Raw genomic sequence first — 21,946 nt, 5'->3', positions numbered from 1 at the left:
CATTTTACACAGTAGAGCTTAAATTACAATCCATGATCCTATTTATTTTTATCACAAGGTCAGACAAGAGGAATAGTTTTACTTCCCTTGAACGTTATAAAACTTAGTAGGGTTTGGTAGATTCGAAAATAAGCTGATGCCACTCTGACATCTCAAGAAACTGGACTTTGCATGACTAAGAATTAAAGAGAGTAAGAAAAGGACTTAAAACTCTCTGGAGTTCACTTTTTGCTGGGACCCATTTAACACACAGTTGTATTCTGTACAATATTCAATAGCTGCTGGAGAAGAGGGTGATGTTATGAGGCTACTCATCAAGCAGAGAAAGCTGAGCTTCGTTATTCGAGCCCCTGAGAAAGTCACAAGAACTCACACTCTTTTCGGTTGCAAACGGACCTCACCAGGCTGAAAGCACCGCCCTGGAGCCGCAGAACCCGCCCTTAAGAACAGAAAAAGCAGCAGAAGCCCAAAGTTTTGGGACGTCACCTTCAGGTGACGATACACCGGAGTGGAGTGTGTATCGACCCTCCCGCTCACGAGCGCCCAGCAGTGCCCGCTGAAGGGCAGATCGCGATGCCCCGGGCGCAGCGCTGGCAGGAGCAGGTGGCAGTGCGGAGCCAGCCCCGGGGCGAGCGGCTGCGGGGGGAGAAGGGTGAAGGGGGAAGCGGCGCCTGCGCCGCTCCCCGCGCTCGTCCCGCTCGGGCCAGCCCCAGCGCCCCGCCAGCCGCGGTAAGGAAGGAAGAACCGGGGCCGCCGGCTGCGGGCGGGTCCGGCCGGGTGCCGGTGGGTTTCTGGGGCAGCCGCCGTGCCGCTTGCGCTCGGGCCCTGTCCCTCGGCGGGCAGACGGGGCTGGCGGGGAGCCCGGAGCGCGGCGGGCTGGCGGCGGCGATGGCCCGGCGGCTCCGCGCCGCCTCCCTGCTAGGGCCGGAGCCTGGCGGGGCCCGGCGGGGCCGGGGCTTCGCGGTGTGCTGGCCGTGCGCCCGGAGGCGAGGGAAGCGGCCCTGAGGTGGTGCGGGGCCGGACCCGGGCTGCGGGGCCGGCATCTGCGGGCTGAGGTTTGTGTCGGGTCTGGCTGCAGCGCCGCGTGTCCCTGCACCCCGCGGAACGCCGGGCACTGCAGTCTGCCCTACTCTCCGCGTCAAGTGCTTGACAAAATGCTCCCAGGACCATACGTGATACAGTTAAAGTAGCAAATTAAAGCTTTTCTCTTATTTTCTTTGTTTTATTTTCCCCCAGAACACCTACTGGAGTGCCAGGGAGAGTTAAAGACAAGAGGATATATGGCTACCTTTTTTTTTCCCTTTAATCCGTCTGGCTTTCACTGTGTAATTTATTCATCTTTCTCTCTACTTGAGTTTAAGAGGTTGTTTTCCCCCTTGTGCAACAGCTGTTGTTTGGTTTTATAAATGATCCCTGATGTTTGTTTTCTTTAAGCTTTGTAGCAATACAATATGTGTAAGGAGTTCATTTTTCAGGCATTATTATCAGCTACTTAGGTCTAGTTACTTTGCACGATTCTAGCAATAAATTAGCTTAATGTCTTTAACATTGGAAATGCAAATTTTCGAATTTAGTGTAGCTATGATAAGCTAATTAGCGTTCAGATGATCTAGAAGGCCTTAGAGAACCCAGAGATGTCTGGGGGGGGTGAGCACTGAAGACTCAATAGGAGACAGTTCTGTCAAAGGGGAGTTGGAGCTATTTGAATTTCTGCCTTTTAAAATAATGAGACAACTCGGGTTTTATCACAGTGATGATTTTTAAGGTCTTAATTCGTGACATGTGTGAGTAGCTACTGCTGCGTGTGGCGTTGCCAATGAAGATGTCTGGGTGAAGCTGCTAACCCCCAGCTGCCTGCCCTGTCCATAGCAGGGCACTCTTGAAGGGGGGCTGCCCCAATCAGTTTCACAACTACATTTCTTTCCACATATTGTTGTTTTAGTGCATTCCACGAGTCAAAAATGCTCTAGAAACTCCTTTGTTCATCAAGCACTGTGTATTGTTCTTAACAGCAACAAGAAGAAACTAAGGAATTATGCTTACAAGTTATAATGGAGATCCTCAAAAGTGTAAGGAATGCCATGCTGGACTAATGGCCTGCCCAGCCCAACAGCCTGTCTCCAGCAACAGAGAGAGAGGTGCAATTTGTGGGCACTAAGCTGGCCACTTGCTTCCCCTTGTGTCCCCTGCCACCAGCCACATTTGGGACACCATACAACGTGCATCCTCTGACAGGTGCACTTTTGCCTGCTGCAAAATGTTGGTTGCTTTCAGTGACTGCCCCCTAGACCTAATATTTCAGGGAGAAGTTTTACATTTGGTTTATCTAGTACCTTCATCAGTTTGAAAACCCCAACTCTAGTCTCCCTCAAGCCCCTCCTCGCCAAGTCAAACAGTTCCTGACATTTTTTTGCCTCTCTGGAAGAGTGGTAGCTCCACTCATTTGACCATTTGAACTGTCCTTCCTGAGCTGAGACCAGAACTGCTCATAGTTAGTCAAGACATGGACCCACCCAAGCTTTCTGTAGTGCTAAAGCAATACCCTGTATGATTGGCTTTGTATGGCTATTGATGTTTATTTCAACTATTAGAAGAACTTAGAAACATTTAGGGTGATAGTCACAGTGTGATTGCTGTGGTAATTAGGTACCTCATTTCACTGTAGTTGTTTCAGGATCTCACTCCCTTTTCTTTGGATAGATAGAAATTCCTGTACAGGTGAGAGATCGTTAAAGAGTAAGCAAAACATTTTGGACAATAGGCAGGACACACACGTGTTTTTATCATTTCCTTGAATTCTTTGGTTGTACAAGATGAAACAAGTAGAAGTTCTAAATCAATCATTTAATTAAAAGATAAGGACAACAAATAATGTGAATGTTTGAGCCTAGGAGCCATTTATTTAAACTGCCTCACTGCTGTGCAAAGCCCTCAGTGTTAGGCAAATTCACACATTAGAAATACATGTAATGCTTTTCTGTTTGATGACTTCAAAATTTAATTGCAAGTAGCCTTATCACTGTCAAGTCTGCTACACTTAGGGACACTGGGATTCTACTGAATTGATGCTGGAAGACAGACTGTTTCAAATAGCAGCTTTATTATGATTATATATTGTTATTGTATTCAGTATTGACCTCGATCCTTGAGTTGGGTTTGTTGGCTCTGGCAGTAACCAATAGAGGAGGTTTCAGAGGAAAATGAGATGATCTATCATGCACTTAACAAACTGAACAGTTCTATATATTGCAGAAGAATTCCTTTTTGCTTCCTGGAGGTGGTCAGGTGAACCTCGAAGCATAAAAAGATAGCCTCCTTAGTCAGGTTTTTAATTTTAATTATTTACTTTGCTAGTAGATCTCTTCCATGTAACTGTAAAGCCAGTGAGATGTTCTTTCCTAACTACACTGTGTCAGAAGTTAGTTGCTCCTAACACAGTGGGCAGCAAATAGTTACCTCTTTTTTAAAACAGAAGATTAAGCTGTGGGATGATAGATTTTGATGTTTTAAGTTTGGTCTTTCTGGATGTTCTGGAAACCCTACATTACCCTGTGTTCGCTGCATCTGATTATTTTGCATCTTAATTGTTCTGCAGTAGTACAGATTAGTTTCATTAGTTTACTACTTTTTTTAAGCCAGCTTTATAAGGAAAGATTTTAGTGATGGAAGATGGTTTGTTTACCACTACCACTTAAATATGCAAGTTCTGTTCTGTTACTAGATTTGCCTTAGGTTCTGTTAAATGTATTTTGCTAATTGTAAGAGAATTGCAGAAGACATTGATAGAAGAAAAAATGCTCTGAATGGCTTTTCAAAAGGAACTCTGGAAGTTGTAGTAAGATTTTGTTTTGACAGACTAGTCGGTGCTTTCAGTAAATCAGCAGTTTATTTGCTTGAAATTAGCTGCCCCAGGTTGCAGTTCTGCATGTATCCTCTTTTTCTGGAAATCAATGTATTGTTCTTTCTGGATGACTGACTCATACATGCAAGTGAAAGGATGGCTATTGGTGCTTGGAATAGTTTATACAACTGCAGAAGAAGAAAAAGCTTATTCATTAGTGTGGTAAGGGCACAAGGAATAGGAAGGGAGTTCAATGTTAGATGTTGAGAGAGCACCGGGGATTATTGGTGAAGTAATTATAAAGATCATGCTGCAGTGAATCCATGAAGATGTCAGGAGTTGGTTGGATTCTCTTGAGCTTGTTGGAATGCTATGAAACCGTGCGGGGGCTGCTGTTGTGTCATGTGTGCTGAGGTCCTGCATGACCCAGCAAACACTGAATGTGTGTAGTTTGCCAAGCTGGACAGGTTTTAACTCCTTTTGTGCATAGTTCTGGGTTGATGTAGTGTCATCAGCTATGTCAAGTGATGATGTAAACAGATGAAACTGCTGCAGAGCTCCATATCAAAGCATTGCTGAATGTTCTCTGGGTTAGAATGAAATGTTTTTTTTACAAAATGGAGACATTCCATGATTTTCCCAGCCAATACAGGGAAAGAACGTAAGAGTGTTATTGTGTGGGTTGTCTACCTTTCTGCTGCTTAAACACAGCAGATAAACCTGACAACCTCAGAATGTTTAGTAAATGCACGTATATATGCACGTAAACAGTAAGCAAGTTTGCTGTGGAGGTACTGGAAGGGTGGGGTTTGAATTCCACGTTTCTCAGTTGCTGAACACCTTATTGCTGTCCAGGCAGTAGGCAGCCTGTCAGCATGGTTATTTTGTAGGATGAGGGTCCAGATTAAGAATATTAAGAAAACTATATCCTACAGAATACTATCATGGGAGTATCTCTGCAGACTTCTTACTGGCTCTAGACGCTGGGGAGGGGCACTTTTGTGTCCTACTGTCTAATTCTGGTTACAAACCTGCAACAACTCACAGGCTTAGAAATCGTTTTGTAGTTGACTTGAATTCACGGGCACTGGTTTTTGTGTGTTGTGAATACCATTTTTTAACGTTGTGTTAAGGAACTATTCTGCTCAAAATTTCTCTTTTTAAAAACATTTAAGGTGATACCATGTTCATTATTAGCTGGAGATTCACTTTAAGTCTGTACTTCAAACTGTATGAGTCCCCTGTTTAGTTTTGGGGTTTTTTTCATGCTTTGCCCATGTACACTTTTTATTGTGAATTTTCTTGTTTAGTGCCTTTCAACCATAGTTTCTTTTTAGCAATGGAGCAGAAATAGTTGGGAATGGAAATTAAAACCAGAGAACTCATTTTTATTTGGAAGAAAAATCATTAAAAGGACAGAACAGCATAAATCATGGTTTAAATTGATTTCAGAGATGTAACTGGTGAAGAGGTCTTGTTGGCTCTTCTGTGAAAAGGACCTTCCCCACTGATACTGCCTGAAATAAAGAAGTGGCAAGAATGAAGTGTCATGCTGTGTTTTGAAGGATTCTAATCGCAGAAGAGGAAGAGACAAGTCTGCTGAGGTTGCTTCCTCTGTTAGTCACCCAGACACTTGGAATTTGGGACACAGACATACTGCAGTTTTCTGTGAGGTATCTTGCCCGTGGGTAGCTTTTTGATCACTATTTGCTGGGAAAATTGCTGCCTGGACAAAGCTGAAGATAAAATGGTGAGTACCCCAAAACTAAGCTGATCTTCTATCTTAAGTAAAAGAACCTTATGTGTTACTAAAGAGAGTATTTGTTGTGCTTTGGGCCATTTTTCGTAAGGTGCTGCTCTAGTGAAGACCACAGCAAGCTTGGAGGTGGTTAGGTTTGGGGGTTTCTGTGAACCAGGTTTAGAGACTGCAATGGCACTTGCATTGCATTCTGACTAGAAGTCTGCTATGGAGTTTGGAAGCAGCAACTTCATACTGGTGATATGCTGAATGCAATGGAAAACCATGTATCCTATCATATGCTTGGTTACTGGCTTTCCAATGAAAGTCAAAGAAATGAAGTGCACGTGGGTCACTGGAATTTAACAATAATATGATCCATCATGTGACCCTGAAAAAGCTATTTTAGAGGATTAGAGTGTCACACTAGGCTTATGTGAAATATATATGTGCACCTTGTAAAATTTTCCTGGCCAGGGTGAGGAATGTTCTGATGAGCAAATAAAATATCACCCTAGATTATGCATTTTTCATTTTGTCTCTTACCCAGATATTTATGCTGTGTTCATTACTAAAGTGGAAGGTGGGATATATAGGTAAATATTTATCACTCTTGTGGAGGATTGATTTCAGTGACAGCACATACTGGGAACTTACTGATTGGAGGAACTTTTGTTATGGCAGTGACTGCCATTACTAACAGCGTGAGGAGATCTGATCTCCAGTTACATTTTTAAGGACTGTTTGCATGCTGTGGTTTGCTGTGATTTGGGCCAGCTACTAAAATGTACTTTCTACTTTCTGACTTTGCAATCACAGCATCCTTAGTGTCACGGGGTGTAACTCAGCTTGGCTCAGTACAGCTACATGCACTGGTTGAAGGTAATGATGCAGCCCAGGAAAAGACTGAATGTGGGCAGCTTTGAACTTGTTCATATCTAAATTTCATCTAAATTAGTCAAGATTCACCCTCACAGGAAGAGTTAACGCTGTTATCCTGTGCTAGGATTCAGTTTGTTTCTGCTCTTTGCAGAAATTTCACCTCAAGGCTGAATCTGCCTTGTAGCATGCACGTATCAGTGTCTTCTCCTCCAGTTTACTAATTTAACAGCTCATGAATCAGACTGCACTGCTCAGCACTCCATTGTGCTTCTGGTAATTAATCAGATATGGCTCTAATTACTGACTTTCAGCAGAACTAAACTGTGGTCATCTGTAACGTCATCTATTATTGACATACAGTAGGAGTATAGACAACAGAAAAAGAACTTGCAGGAATTTTCTAATGAAAATTATAATGATCTTTCCATCATAAACCCTTTTTAATACAGCTTAAGTGTGACCTCTTCATTTGAAGGTATCTGCCATCCTATGTATAGCCACATAATGTGCTATATGTTGAAAGCTTTCTAAACTGCAGACAGCCACAAGAAAGGTAATGAAAGGCATTTATAAGAAGACGCCTGCTTGGCCAAGGCTGTTGGTATGTGTGCCCAGGGCAGAGCACACAGACTCAGAAGTGCTCACAAGAAGGAGCCATGCACAGTTCTTGCATGAAATGGGAACATACTGTAACTTGTCTCCTTCAAACCTTATCAAGTCATCTCTTTCATCATTAGAAACAATACCTATAATGTTCCAAAGCAGCAAGACTTCACAAGTCTGTGGTCAGAGCTGTGCTTTCTCTTGCTTCCATTATTTATGAATTTTGAAGACAGAAAGATGACAAAAGATGTGTTATCTTTTACTGATTGGAAGTACATCAAAAGGCACTGTGTGTCATGTCAGAAGGAAAGCTGAACTAACAAGAGATATATTTACAGAGCTTACTGACTTCATGCAAAAATCAAATGTAGTTTCTTTTCAAAACCATAATTATGTTTCTAGAATTAAGGCAATTATTATACTTTTGAAATAAACAAATCTTAGTAATGCTGCTCAATAATAGTGATGTTAACTGATTTATTCCCAAGATTTCTGTTTTTAAACTTTTAAACTTGTTAAAAGTGGAAGGTACAGTCTTGCAAATTATTAGAATACTCATCACGTCAATCAAAAAATTCTTACAAAGCTCAGTTAACATCCGTGTCTCTTGCTTTAACAAAGTTTTTTCACTAACATGCTCTAAGTATTTTCTTTAGAATTCTGAAATACCGAGGGGTTTATTTTCTAGTGGGATTTCAGGGGCTTTGACTTTGGTTCGACGCTTTGAGATGCACACATGGACACGGTTCTGATGCAGAGCATCGCTTCTATCATATGAAGGTGGTTCAGAGATAGAGTAGTTATGGGGGTGGGAAGGAGAGCATTAGTACAAATGTAACTTTTGAATTATGTTCTGCCCCTTCTCTCAGGAAACTGAGGATTTGGAACTGGTTTGCCAGGTAATCAATACCACATCGTTACCACACAATTTACTATTTCTGCTTCTTGGATAAGTTTGGCAGTTGCAGTAAATCATAGAATCACAGAATGGCTTGAATATGGGGGGCTGTTTCTTTTAGCAGCAACATCTAAAAATGACTGATTAGTGCTAACAAGAGAGAGAGACTTTAAACAAACAAAAAAAAGATTGGTTTTCTTTTTTCTAGCAGAAATTATTTGTTAACAGTACCACTGGGTAAACTCAGTAACTGCAAGAACTATGTGAAACAAAGCGCCTGGTGGTGGAAGTTTTGGTTGCATTCCTTCTCTGCAGCCTGTGCTTAATCAATGTTGAAATATACTGGGAAGGTACACAGTTGGGTAGGGCAGGAAAGGTCCTAAAATTGCATGTGTGCAACAATGCATTTTTCCTTGTAATGCATATAGTATCTTTATTAAAATAGGGGTGATACCAGTATTGGAATTTCTTTTCACAGCCTTGCAACAACACTGGATTAACAGTTAAATTGTCCGTGCACAACTTCTTCAGAAGTACTTATTTTAGCTAGACTTGGGAGCAGCAATAGGAGGAAACACTTTTAGGTTTTCTGGGGCACCATTATTGGAATACGCATTGGGTAGGCAGGTACAATTCAACTATACCTGGTAAATAAGTTTAGGTTAGATTATATAGGGGGTGCTAGGAATAAAAATGTTGTTAGTTTGATTTTTATTTACATATGTATTATATATATATAAGGTAAGAGGGTGCATATATGTATAAAAACATCTTTTGAAAAGCCTCTTTACTACATTTACTATTAGTATGTTCTTGATTTCATTGTTTTCTTTTTGTCTTTTTTGTTGGTGGTGGTTTGGGTTGGGTTTGGAGTTTCCTTTAGCAGTACCATCTGGTTATCATTAAGAACTACACGTTGATGTGTTTCCCTAGAGTCTCCAAAGTATGAGTAAAAGCTGCAATCAAACCATCCAGTACATCTGCTTCAGGTGAGAAATAGAGAAGTCTACAGAATGAAAAGCTTCTGTTAAAGTAAATAAATAAATTATTGCATTAATAAATGTTAAGATGGCAAAGAAAATGTAAACTGTACTTCATCAGGACAGAACAGAGGGTATCAGAGCCATCAACTAGCAGATGTAATAGATAGAACTGCTATTGATATGTGTAATGGGGAGGAATGGGTAACGGGTATGTGTTTTCCCCCTAGAACATGTATTTGTTGGAGTGAGGGGCTGACTGATACTGCTTGGCAATTGGGTAAAGTTATATCACTGTGTTGTCGATTTTAAGTTAATATATAAGATTGTGTAAGCCTGTTTGCAGGGCTGGATGTTGACCAAGGAAGAAAGGGGGGGAAATCAGGTAGTATAAGGACTTGGAACAGTGAGAAGCAGGCTCTGAGCTACAGCGCTTTGGAACACTGCAGATGGAGAATAGGGTTCTGTTAAACAGACCACACAATCTGTACCAGATTTGGTCTGTTAAGCCAAGGCTGGCTTCTGAATTTTGGGATGCAAGTGTCTTCTGCAGGAAGGCATTTACACTTGATGGAGTGGGCTGGAAGCCAGAGGAAGGGAAGAGAATTAATTGTGTGTGTATTGTAGAGACTTGAAATCCTAGGAAAAGAAGAGATCCTCATCTAAATGTTGGATTCAACAGATACGTATGGAAGCCACAGCTGTTTTTATCATGCTGGATATATTCTGGATCAGTTGGAAAAAGAGGAATTGTAAAAAGTAGCTTCAAGTACAGTCACTAACAAACTGATTCCCACCATGTTTATATTGAGAAGACTGAGATTTTAACTAAATTATATAAGGATTGTTTGTAAATGCACCTGCAAAGCTCCTAACAGCATTGCTCCCCACCCATTCACCTTATTTATTTAATTAAAAAATAATAATAATAATCTGCTTTTGTAGCAGACCTACAGCTTCCAAAGTTATTAATAGTTGGTTGGCAGAAAGACAGAACAAAACCTTGTTTTCTGACAAAAGCAGATTAAAAATAAAAAGCATGTAAAAAATCTGACAATTTTTAATACTGTGACAATATGAATTTCTAGGAATGATTTCTAGCCATCTCTGTATGTGGGGAAACAGAATTTGTTGGTGTTGTTCTAATTAACATCAAAGAATGTGTGCATTTCTGAGCTAATCCTTCCTATATGCTATGATGATACAGAAGACAGATCTTCTGATACTTTAGCAGTGTTGCAGGAAAACACAGCTCTGGAAACAGCTCTGTCAGAGGAAGAGTGAGCAGACTGCTCTCAGGCTGCTCTTTGTCAAGCTTGTCTTTTTGTTTTTTTCTTTAGGGTGGAGTTTTAATGTTTTGATGTCAGAATGAAGATCAGGATACCTGTCATTCTTCTAGCTTGTGGCTCCTTTAACCCCATCACAAACATGCATATGCGTTTGTTTGAGCTGGCTAGAGATCACCTGCACCAAACAGGTCAGTAAGGTGGTGGTAGGGACACGCAGACATGATGCTTTGCTGTGACATGCAACAGAGATTTTTAACACTTGCTATAGATAAGCTGTCAGTTTACAGCTGGCTTAGTTTTAATATTCCTTATTGATCATCGAATATGAGGCTTTCATGGCATATTGATTATAGAACATGCAGCATTGCCTCTTCCCTTGACTCAGCACATAAACAAGAATCATAATGCAAATAAAGTGGAAGTTTTATCATGGATTTTAAGAGCATATTCATGGAGCAGGCCAAGCATTGTGAAAGAGTATGCTTAACAAATTTGAAACCAAGAAGAAACATTTCTGTTTAAATTTCATGCTTTGTATTACGTTGTGTTGTAATATGAAGAAGTGTTAGGGTTAGCAGCTTTGACAGTCAGGTGAAACTGGAGAAAAAATGACACAATTATTTGTCACCCATCTTCACTATGCAGTAGAAGTTATCTCCCCTAGCAGAATAATTTCTTTGTAAAGGAGATCAGAAAAGCCACAAGTCAGCAGGCTAGAAAGCTTTGGCTACAAAGGAGCAAGGTAGGTGACATCAGGAACTTCAGCAAGAATCAGGAAAGCTGCTGAGAAGCACTGAACTCTGAGCTTCATCAGCTACTTAGTTACCCAGGCACTAATTTTTTTTCCCATCTGGCCGCTAAAATACACACCTCTGTTGCTGGAGGGGTTGGAAGGGTATCACAGAGAAGTTTCTAGGGAGATGGTTCAGTAGGAACCTGAACAGAAAACAGTAGTGAAAGGAATTTGGCTGTCAAGTTGAGGGGAGGGGGCGAGAACCTGGTAACCACTGATAACATTGTGCAGTAAAAGCAGTAACTACACACTTGCCATACACTGTGAGAGCACTTCAGTTTTTGTGAGGAGGAATTACACAGGGGACTCTGAAGGCTGCTCCCAGAAGGCTCAATAGTCCTGTAACTGTAAAATAGTTTTGTTACTCACACAAGACAACAAATAAAGGGTTAAAAAGGGGTTAGAATTGCCTTTTTCACTGCAAATTTAATAACTGTTTCTGTTGCCCAGGCGTGGAAGGAGTAAAAAGATAATGTGAAAGCAATTGGTAATGCTGTTTACGTCAGTAAAAGTTATTGTCCAGTAACTTACTTCTTTACCTTGAAAGAAGGACTGAATTGAGAAATGAATTGTGGTTCTGTCTGAATCACAATTCATTCTCCAATCTGCTCCAGGGTCTGTGTAACAAGACTCTGCTCCTTACTCTGAGCAGTTTACTTAAATAAGTCTCACGAAAATCATATTAAAAATGATATTTTGAAAGGCTGAAATGAAAGCTCTGGATAGCATGTGACTCGCCTTTTGACTTACTAGTTTAATGCGTTGAGTCTTAGTAGTATAAGTAGTTCATACCTTAAAGAAGGGGACTAACTTTGAGTCTGGATTGCCTACAGTGTTATCATTACACTTTCTGAATCTAACCCAGGGTGTCTGCAAAGAATCCTTAGTTAGCTTGTGGAAGCTTTACCCATCCTGAGTAGAGGTAGCGTTATTTGAAGTAACTGTAGGCGTATGCGTTTACATGTAGGGATACAGAAATCTGGTGTATGGTCTTTCTCACTACAGTGAAGGCAGTTTCTCAAACAGAAGGGGTTGGCAACATGATATAAAAATGACCAATTCTGGATGCCTGTTCCATGAGAGAGCTATTCCCATCCAGGAAATGAATTGCTCACTCCTGGTTTTAGTCCTGTTTCCACTTTTGCAGTTACCCAGGGAAGGAGAGGAGAAATTGGAGCTTATTTACTTAGAAGAAGTACTGGTTGCAGACCGGGAGCTGATAGTGGGGATGGAGGACAAAGCTTGTTTGAAGTGAGCTCATGGTCTGCCATATTCACAACCATCCCCTTCTCAGTGAGAACAAGGCACTTCCAAGCTCACATACACTCTGAATGACTGAAGAAGTAACTAGCGTTCGTGAAGAGTTAACTAGCATGAGGGACGATGCTTCCCAGGCTGTGAGGATGCCTGACTTCTGGTGATACTTGTGTGCTTCTGCTCGATCACAAATTGAGCAGAAACAACAAGTTATGCAATCGCTTGGCTGGAGCTGACTTCACAGTCAGGCTTTACTGTTATGAATGACATGACTATGCCCGATGTGCATCCTGACTGACACTTCCAGTAATTCTGTGTGCCAGCTTTTTGCACATCACTTCCATTTCAGATGCTGTCTCACCTTATTTTTCATACTTCCTTAACTTAAGTAGGCAATTTTATTGAGTTTCTGATAGTTTAAGCTGTGTCCATAGTTTCATTGCCACATGTCAAGTCATCCTTTTTCTGTTAGTATCAGTCGACAGTTCTTGTTGTGCCACCTCTTAAATACGTCAGATGTAGCTATGTGTGACTGAATAATTATAATCATTATCTCTATTTAAATTTCATCTCCGCTCTTGTGAATTAAAGTTTTTACACCTTGTGCTGTTTTTGGCTGGGTTAGAGTTCGTTTCCTTCACAGCAGCTGGAATGGGGCTGCATTTTGGATTTGTTCTGGAAACAGCCTTGATAACACAGGGATGTCTTTGTTACTGCTGAGCAGGGCTTACAGAGAGCCAAGGCCTTTTCTGCTCCTCACAGCACCCACCAGTGAGTACATGGGGGTGCACAAGGAGTTGGGAGAGGACACAGCTGGCACAGCTGACTTGAAACTGACCAAAGAGATGTTCCATATCATATGACATCATGATCGGTAGGTAAAGCTGGGGGAAGAAGGAGGAAGGGTGGGATGTTTGGAGAGATGGCATTTGTCTTCTTAAGTCATGGCTACATGTGATGAAGCCCTGCTTTCCTGGGGATGGCTGAACACCTGCCTGCCCATGGGATACAGGGAATGAATTCCTGGGTTTGCTTTGCTTACATGTCTATCTTTTGCTTTACCTCTTATAACATCTTTATCTCAACCCACGGGTCTTCTGACTTTTACCCTTCTGGTTATCTCCCCATCCTGCCATGGGGTGAGTGAACAGCTTTGTGGTGCTTAGCTGCTGGCTGGGGTTAAACCATGACACACATCCTCACACACAGATAGAATTTTCTCACATTCAACCCCCTGTTTTAAAATTGTTTCTTGCAACTTGCACTGACTGTGGCAAATGCCTTTGCAGTCTGTTAATACCTAATGCTTTTATTTCTTTTTGATTGGTTTTCTCATTTGACTATAAAGTCCAAAGAAATAGTTCTAGAATCAATCCATGTAAGATGTTTGAAACCTTGTTTCCCAAGTATTGCCAGTGAAGGATACTTGCATCACCACGTTTCCAGATAAGAATAGAAGGGGTAGAGGGTAAAGGAGGGTGGTATGAAAAACAGGATGTTTCTATCTATGACAAGACAGATGCAAGGAAGAGGTGAAGAAAAATGAGTTACTAGCTTGTGAAAACTTGGGGACAACTTGACACAATCAATGGGTTGTGTCAGATGCAGCACTGAGAAGCAGAGCTAAGAAGTTCAAATTAGTCACTAACCAGCCTTGGGAACTTGGAAATTTATGTTGTTCAAGGGCTGCATCTGATTAAAACAGCCAATATTTTCAAGAAAGGGACAGACACAGGTTGTAACAGTAGCAGGTCAGCATAAATGCAGGCGTGTTTTCCTGCAGCAATTCTGGTAGTTGGAATTTGAAAACAACAGAAAAAACCCTGTTTGATCCTACTGTTTTTATAGTCTAGATAGTAATACAGACACGAGTGGAATAGGATCAGATAAGCAGTAGTTACTACATACACAACAAACAGACAGTAAAAATTAACTGAACTCAAAAAATGAAAAGGAGACAAGTCTTTGATTTTTTTTTTTCATTACAAGCTTTGCAGCAGTGTTTGCTTAGAGCAGTACTTGATTGTTTTAGGCTCTACCCTTGAAAGGCACATGAAGAGGGATGCATGTGTGGCTTAGTATTCAGAAAGAATTAAAGCTATAGCGTGTACTTTGCAGAGGTGCAAATCAAAGCAACACAAGCATAATTCTTAAAGCATCTCAAGACATGCCACATCCCTATAGAAACACTTCTGAAAACTCAGTTTTCTGAATACTGCTATTGTTGCATACACTTCAGGTCCTAACCTTTTTCTGAATTTAAGGAATTATTTTCTAAATGGAAGAAGTGTAGGCATCTGTGTTCCATGGGTTTTGTTGTCTTACTCCAAAATCCAGCAGAATAAGGGGTGGGCATCCCCTGCTTGCAGTGGTATTTTGGTTATGCCTTGTATTTGACTTTGAAATCCTGGTCATCTGTTCTGTAGCATCTCTGAAGAGAACTGTTGTTTTCCAGTCATGTTACATGGCAAAAGTCAGCTTGGATGAGAGCATTTCAGGTGTCCTGTGAGTAGAGCTATGATAATTTATTATTCATATTGTTACTCTCAAGACAGTGGTTTTATCCTTCCTTTCTGGAGGAAATCCTCCTTGTCATAGCTGTCAAGATACCACCTTTCCTTCTTTTTGTCCAAACTCTATATTAAAGATGAGATGTGCGGACATCATTCAACATTTATTTGAGGACTGATCATTGTGCATGCTCAGTTACTTGGCTGTTGGAAGAGACTTCCAGAAGTCTAAGTGTATTTTGGTGGCTGGCTGAGTGCAGGGGTAAATCTGCATCTTTAGGCCCTGTAGTTCACTCAATCAGGTGGATAAGATTTATGTTTGTCTAGGTACTCATATGGCATCTGTCACTACAATTTTTGCACACCTCATCTAATTCAGTGAATGCATCTTTCAAGCACTCTGAAGTGGTGAAGGTAAAGTCATCCATCCTATGGAGACGTAGCCTAAAAGATTATCCATTACTGCTCTCCTGTATTTGTCGTTTGTGTTGACCTTCAATGCCATGACTGCTGAATTGTTTACCCCTTTGATTTTCCCTCTGTTGAATTCCCCCCCTCTCAGAACATGACTGAACATGAAGTTAAAAAATCTTGTCTTTTTTCTTTTCCTTTTTCATGCTTGGCAATCTGTACATACATGTCATGGGAAGGTAAGCATAGGATGGTATCCTTTTGATATTTAGTCTGTAAATCATTCTGAACTCAGATGTTTGGGAATATTGTATTAGGTATTATGCAGTGGGTTTGTTTTTGTTTTCCATCCTGTGTAGCATCTGAACAAAGATGTTCCAGATCCCTCCCTGCATCTCAGTTACTTGTAATCAATTAATATATTTAATATTTTGTTTTAAAAGTCATGATGAAAAAGCCTTGTTTTTTCCTAGCCTTAGTAGGCTGAGAATTCTGGCACGGTAACTGTTGATTTCTTGAGAGTTCAAGGGAAACCATTACTATTATTTCAATACAGAATTTTATCTTGTGCTTCCAATAGATGTGTGGCCACACATAGACGACTGATAAAAGAAAAAATAAATAATCCGATTAATGAACCATATTCATCAAAGAAATTGTGCCAGCGATTGGAAATTAAAATTTACTTTCATGTAACCTTTTCTCCACTTGTGATAGCAAATTTTAGGCATTTTATGTTTTGCAATATGTTGTATCACAGTTGAAAGGAAGATGAGTATTGGGCGAGAGTTAAATGCATGGAAGTGTTTCTTTTATTTGGTTATTTACTTTTTGTATTGCTTGTAATAGTAAATCCCACACTTGCTACTAGAAGAAATTAATCTTTAACAGCCCTGCCAGAGTACAGGGCTTTTATTTTATTTCGAAGTGCTAAAGCTTGTAATTTTAGGTGGAAGGGTTTCATGTGCATCATGTTTGCATAGTGCTGGGTTACTCAGTTGCTATGAATCATCTCAAACAGTTATTGTATTTGACTTTTGGTACGTTAAGTCTTGGCAGCCTTGGGTTTTCTCTTCCAGTTGGTTTCATATGTGCTTTGGAACAAGCTGATGTGGCATCACAAGCTCAGATCTCATCCAATTTATGGAGTTCTAGGTCAGACTAGAGACTGAAATCTTTACAAGGTACAAGGATATGGCAGAGTTGCACTCATACTTGGCTAGCATGATCTCACACAATTTTAAATTTTGCAGTTAATATATTAATTTAAAATTTAAGGGAACCATTTTTATCTGTAGAAACTGAAAAGAAAACAACTGAAATGTAGAAAATAATTTTTTTGTGTAATAAAAACCTTTTAATAAGGGTAACGTATTAATGAATTCAAACTGGAATGTCATTCAAACATTTCTAAGTACCAGAGAATAATTGTTCATAAGTCAAGTGAAATTATTTCCAGTTTTAGATCAGGAGATGGATTTAATTATATACACATCGCTGCATGTTTCTGGAAAAGTGTGTCTTGCTCTATTGACCATATTGCCTATAATAAAATGTTTTAAAACAGGGTAGTCTGGACTGACATTTTAATGGGCCTGTATATCTCTTTGAATCTTAATGATATTTTATAAACCAAACCTGTTTTGTTCAAAAAATTTACCCTATTATATCAAAATAAATGTGAAGTTACTAAATTACCATTTTAGAATATTAAATTTTAATGTGCCAGTATCAGAAATTATGAGGAGTATAATTTTCATTACAAAGCAACAATGGGAACTTGCCATATTTAAGTTTCTGTGTTGAAACAATTTAATTAGAAGAAAGGAAGAGGATTATTTTTTTCACCTTCAGTATCACATTTATCATAGTTATTGAAAATGCATGTGTGACATTAGAAATAATTTTGTTTCATTTCTGTTTATTTGAAACACCCTTTCTGTCCTCTTCATTTCTGGGTGCATCTCCCATTAGTGCTTTATTTCCCTGTTGATTTATAAAAATGAGAGCTACATTTTTGTCTACTGATTTAAGTCCAGGACTGCAGTCTAACAAAAAGAGCTTTTTGTGTTAATAATTACATTATGTTACAGGAGTAGAACAAATTTAGGCGTATTTCCAACTTTTATTAACTTGATTAGCCAGATAGAAAGGGCCTTTAATGGCTTCTAAGCTGATGTTTAGACCACAGTGCTCTAAGTCTCATTTTAGACTCCATTAGCCTCATCTTTGTTCTTGAGTCTTCTCATTTGTTTGAATCACATTAATCACAGTTGCAGTAATATGCTATAATTCTTGCTTTAACACAATGAAAAGGTGCAATGATTTTGATAAATAACAAGCATGAGATGCTTAAGAACAAAGCAGTGGTCAGTTAAGTCATCCACTGCTCTGGTTATATAAAAACTGTACTTACTGGAATATAAAACTTCATTTTATCTAGCAATGCTGCTAGTTTGCATCATAAATTAGAAACATCTCTACTTGCTTGAAAATTATGGCTTCATCCATCCCATTTTGAATCATCTAATAGGATAAAAATATTGATACTGATTGTGAGCAGTTCACAGAGGAACAAGGAGGCTGCTTTTTAATTTTTTTAATTGCTCTTAATCTATTAAAAGTAGTGCCTAGATCACGTTGCTCATAGCCACCTACAACTGAAGTTAAGCAGGGTTTGAAGAGGTTGGACTAGATGAGCTCCCAACGCCCCACAATAAATTTTCAAGATTCTGTGAAGAATTTTTTTTTTTTTTTTCCCCCAAAAGGAAGGTATGAGGTGATTGAAGGCATAATGTCTCCTGTTAATGATGACTATGGGAAAAAAGGCTTGGTTTCAGCAAGGCACCGGATAGCAATGGCTAAACTAGCACTGGAGACATCTGACTGGATTCGAGTTGATCCATGGGAGAGTGAGCAGAAGACCTGGACAGAGACAGTAAAAGTATTAAGGTAATTATATATTTTTTTTCCTTTCTCTGTAAATTACAGATAGCCAAGAATCTGCCAAGCTACCGAGTCAGTGCACAGAACTCACTGCTGTAAAGCACCAAAGCAAAGCAGAACCTGGCTGTTTGTGGCATCATCTGCTATGAGATAAAGTATTATCTCTACTGTAGTACTCCACAGTACTGCACTTGGGCCATTTAAGTAGTTGGAAGCATGTGCAAAGCCTCTGCCAAGGGGTCTTGCAATACTGTAGTCACTGAAAGACTGCTGCAGAAACTTTCTTGGCTCTCATGTTATTTCTCTTGTTTTTAAGACTCTAGGCAGGTCATACATCTTAATCAGAAAGTAAGAGAATTTACAAACAAACCTGTTCTTCAGGAGCATCCCTATTCCAAATTAGCTATGTTGGCTTTATTATGCCTGCAGGTTTATCTGTTAACACATCCTTGAAAAGTTTTCTTATTAACTCTAATGGAGAGTTAAAGTCAAGCACATAATTGCTGATGTTTTTCTTCAAAATCACTGAGTTTTGCTGTGGTTTTGAGCTGGAAGGAAAAATTAATTTGTCCAAAACCTGTTAACTTGATGTAAAGACCTTGAAACAGACTTTGTTCTGATATGGTAATTAAAGCATATATGGGGCAAGGTATGAAAACAAACTTTTGTGGAGCCACTTTTTGGAAAGAGATGCCACAGACGTCAAAAGATATTGTTAAAGTGAAAGATTTCATGGATGTCTTTCAAGAACGCAAGTGTGGTGTAAGAACTATCAATGATTCTTAATTTCTATCCACATATTGTAGGTAACTTTCTAAGTGGAAACAGTTATTTGTATAGCTTAAGACTCCAAAATGGACCTTCCAACAACTGCCCAGAAAGCTCTTATGGCTCTATGTGAAAGCAATTAAAAACCAGACCTGTTACTTTACAAAAGCATGCATAAGAGTATCCTACATACCTAAAGAAATTCAAAGATTCTTTTAGTTCTGTTTTTATCTGCTTTGCTGTGTGACCATAGGCATCTATTTGCTTCTATTTCCCCTTCCACCCAGCCAGCAAAATAGGATCAGGGCAGGAATAAAACTAGGCAAAAATTAGGCAATGTTACTCTGTCTTTGAAGAAAATTTCTCTGCTATTTTCTCTAATCACAATTGTATATTCAAGTGTGAGAAATCACCAAAAAGCCTGTCCTGCAGTATTGGTTGGGTATAGGATTTTTCTCCTAAACTTCAGTTTTGAAAAACTCTTTTCCTCCAGAAAAATGTTAGAAATCAGGTGCTTCTACTTACAAAGGCTTTGATCTTGCACAGCTCCACGTGCAGTGAGTACCACTTGCAAGATTGGGATTATAAATTTAAGTCCCCTTCAGAGTCCTTTAGCATAAGAGGTACAGTAAATAAAACCTCTATGTATATTTTTCTACTCAGGGAAAATGGTTTCAATTTGCTGTGAACAGCCAGACTTTCTGTCTGTCTAGAAATTGAACCTCTAGTTTTATAAATAAATTCACAAAATGTTAACGTGGCTGCCTGTTAAGGAGGGAAGTGAGCACAAAGCACCTTCTCCATGATGACCTATGTTAATGAGCTGAACCAGTGCAGTATTCTAATGCTGAACCCTGTCCCTTGAATGGGGAAGCAGCATCCTGATGAATGGTCTTTAATAGCTGCTAAGGCATTTTAATGGTCACAGGTGAATTTTTAAAAAAGAGGTTAGCTTTAGGGCTAGATCCTTACCAAGGATAAGTAGGCAGTGGTTTATTGTGGTGGTGGTTGTGCCTCTTCTGTAAGTGTTGAAGGTTAATCTATGGCTTCTTTCCCAGTCAAAGAATCCCAGAACCAAAGGCTGCATTCACTGTAAGTCCCCTAAGGTACGAACGTTCAGCACCAATACAAAGAGGTTTTCCTATTGCAAGGCAAAGGCAAAAATCATTGTACCTAAATGTCTCTTCCTATCAGTATTTTGAATTGTGCACTTAACTGCAGTGGAACATTGTGTCCTGAGACACATGAATGGCCTTTTCCTAGTATACTTGTTCCACCTGAGTGCAATGAAATCATCATATTTCATCAAAATCTCTGGATTCTGCAGAGGCTCCCAAATAGTTATGACATAAAAGGATTTTAAGCAGTAGATCTCATATCCCTCCCACTTGTGGTGGTGCTATTATTGCCTATTACAATGAGTATAGAAATTTTGAAGAGTATCCCAAGGCTTTTTTTAGAGAGGAGAAGGGAACCGGAGAGCTATTTGCCGCTTAGCTGCTGTCCCTGATTATTATTCCTAGACAGGAAAACCATATTGTCAGTAACCAAAGAGCTACATTCATTCCTCTTGTAATGTAGATTTGATTGCGGTGCAGATACACTGTGAATTAATTTAGAATTGGCAGAGATCTGTCTTACACAACTTCTGCTGAACTGTGTTTGTGGTTTCATTATATAGTTTTTTCCAAGCTTCATACACAGTTTAGAAAACGCTTGATAAACTGACAGATTGCTTTGTCCTTTTTGGTGTCTCTTTAAAATAACATCAACCTCCTTGCCCCAGCACTGAAAACACCTGCTGAACAGGCATTTCTGCAGCTCAGATTTTGCAGTACTTGTAACGTCAGTCCTGCAGTGAGCTCTTTGCCAAGCATTCTTACCTTTGAATCATGGCCCAAGAATGTCAGCCCATGATATAAAGTGAGTGTGCTTGGCTATACATAGCATCAGCCTGTTTACACCATGGCAGGATTAAACCCAGAGCTGTAGGAAGGCACAGGCCAAGCTACAGCTCCCTGCTCTCTGCTGACATACATCCCCCACCTCTTGCCTCGGCAGTTTCTTTAGCCAACGCTGAGCATCAAAAGAGAAAGTTTTGCAGCCTGGTGAGGTGTATGTTCATGACACCTTTGCAACTTACTCCTCTGGCTAAAAGTATTGGTGTGATTTGAAGCGGGTACATTGAAATCACAAAACTATAAACCTATTCCCTAGGCCAGACATCCAAAGGGTTATCTGTGGCTTTGTACACATGCTGAATTCAGACTTTTGCTTTCATACTGTTATATATAAGACCTGATGTCAGAGATGGGAAACTGGCTGGAGTCTGTGTTTACCTGTCCTGTTTAACTGTGACCTTGTTTCCTGAAACGATTTTGGCTCATGCCGATACGAGCAATGCCTACACATGGCTCAGGATGCTGCGAGGCAGGGACTGTTCTGAACAGGCAAGGCCATGCTGATTTGGAAGGAAGGAAGTTTAGGTGTTTGGATCTAAGACTGGCACATGCCCTCATGATCAAAGAAGCGGTGACTCCCATGAGGTAACAGTACTAATATTACAGCAGGGCACTAGTGATTAGGAGGAAAAAAAGATTAAAGTAATAGAAACCTGGAAAAAACTGAAAAAAGGCTCCTTTCCTGCCTTCATGGAGCTGAACTCAGTAAAATTAGAAGAACAGCAGATGTCAAAAAATCTTACAAGAATTATTTTTAATTTCTCAGGGTTCTGATTCTTTTAATTAATATGAAAGGGAAAACCACAGGGTGAAAACTCAGGGAACATGTTTTTGTGGAGAAGAGGATGAGAGAAAACAAGAATGTCTGCTCCTGAAAAGTTCAGAGCACACCTTATAGAAACATCATCACATTAACTACACATCACAGGAATCAAGAAATTAAATGCAGTGATTTGAGTGTAATTTAATCCTTTCTCAGGCAAAAAAACTGCACAATGTTTTAAATGCAGTGTTGCTACCCAAATTGCCGTAATGGTAGAATTTCAAAAAGGGATTGAAACCAGAACCC

At 39.9% G+C, this 21,946-nt stretch overlaps 1 protein-coding gene across 7 annotated transcripts in view; it reads left to right on the top strand.

Annotated features, from left to right (window-relative positions):
- The first annotated feature begins 626 nt into the window (after positions 1 to 626).
- LOC311194234 (retinol-binding protein 1) overlaps positions 627 to 21,946 on the top strand; it is a 39,361-nt gene continuing 18,041 nt past the window's right edge. For 4 of the 7 annotated variants that reach the window (XM_084267271.1, XM_084267272.1, XM_084267267.1 and 1 more), the window contains exons 1-5: positions 627 to 729; positions 5,294 to 5,591; positions 8,896 to 8,951; positions 10,283 to 10,419; positions 17,971 to 18,154. In XM_084267271.1, the coding sequence (XP_084123397.1) occupies positions 10,311 to 10,419; positions 17,971 to 18,154 (293 nt within the window). In that variant the 5' untranslated portion in view covers positions 627 to 729; positions 5,294 to 5,591; positions 8,896 to 8,951; positions 10,283 to 10,310. Of the gene's footprint in view, positions 730 to 5,293; positions 5,592 to 6,164; positions 6,176 to 7,933; positions 7,964 to 8,835; positions 8,952 to 10,282; positions 10,420 to 17,970; positions 18,155 to 21,946 lie in introns of those variants that run through there. The other 3 variants (XM_084267268.1, XM_084267269.1, XM_084267270.1) reach the window with 3 other exon arrangements.

This window comes from Gallinula chloropus (assembly GCF_964237585.1).
Source record: "Gallinula chloropus genome assembly, chromosome: 8".
In the NCBI taxonomy this organism is placed as follows: domain Eukaryota; kingdom Metazoa; phylum Chordata; class Aves; order Gruiformes; family Rallidae; genus Gallinula; species Gallinula chloropus.
This window is presented reverse-complemented; position numbering and strand designations above follow the sequence as displayed.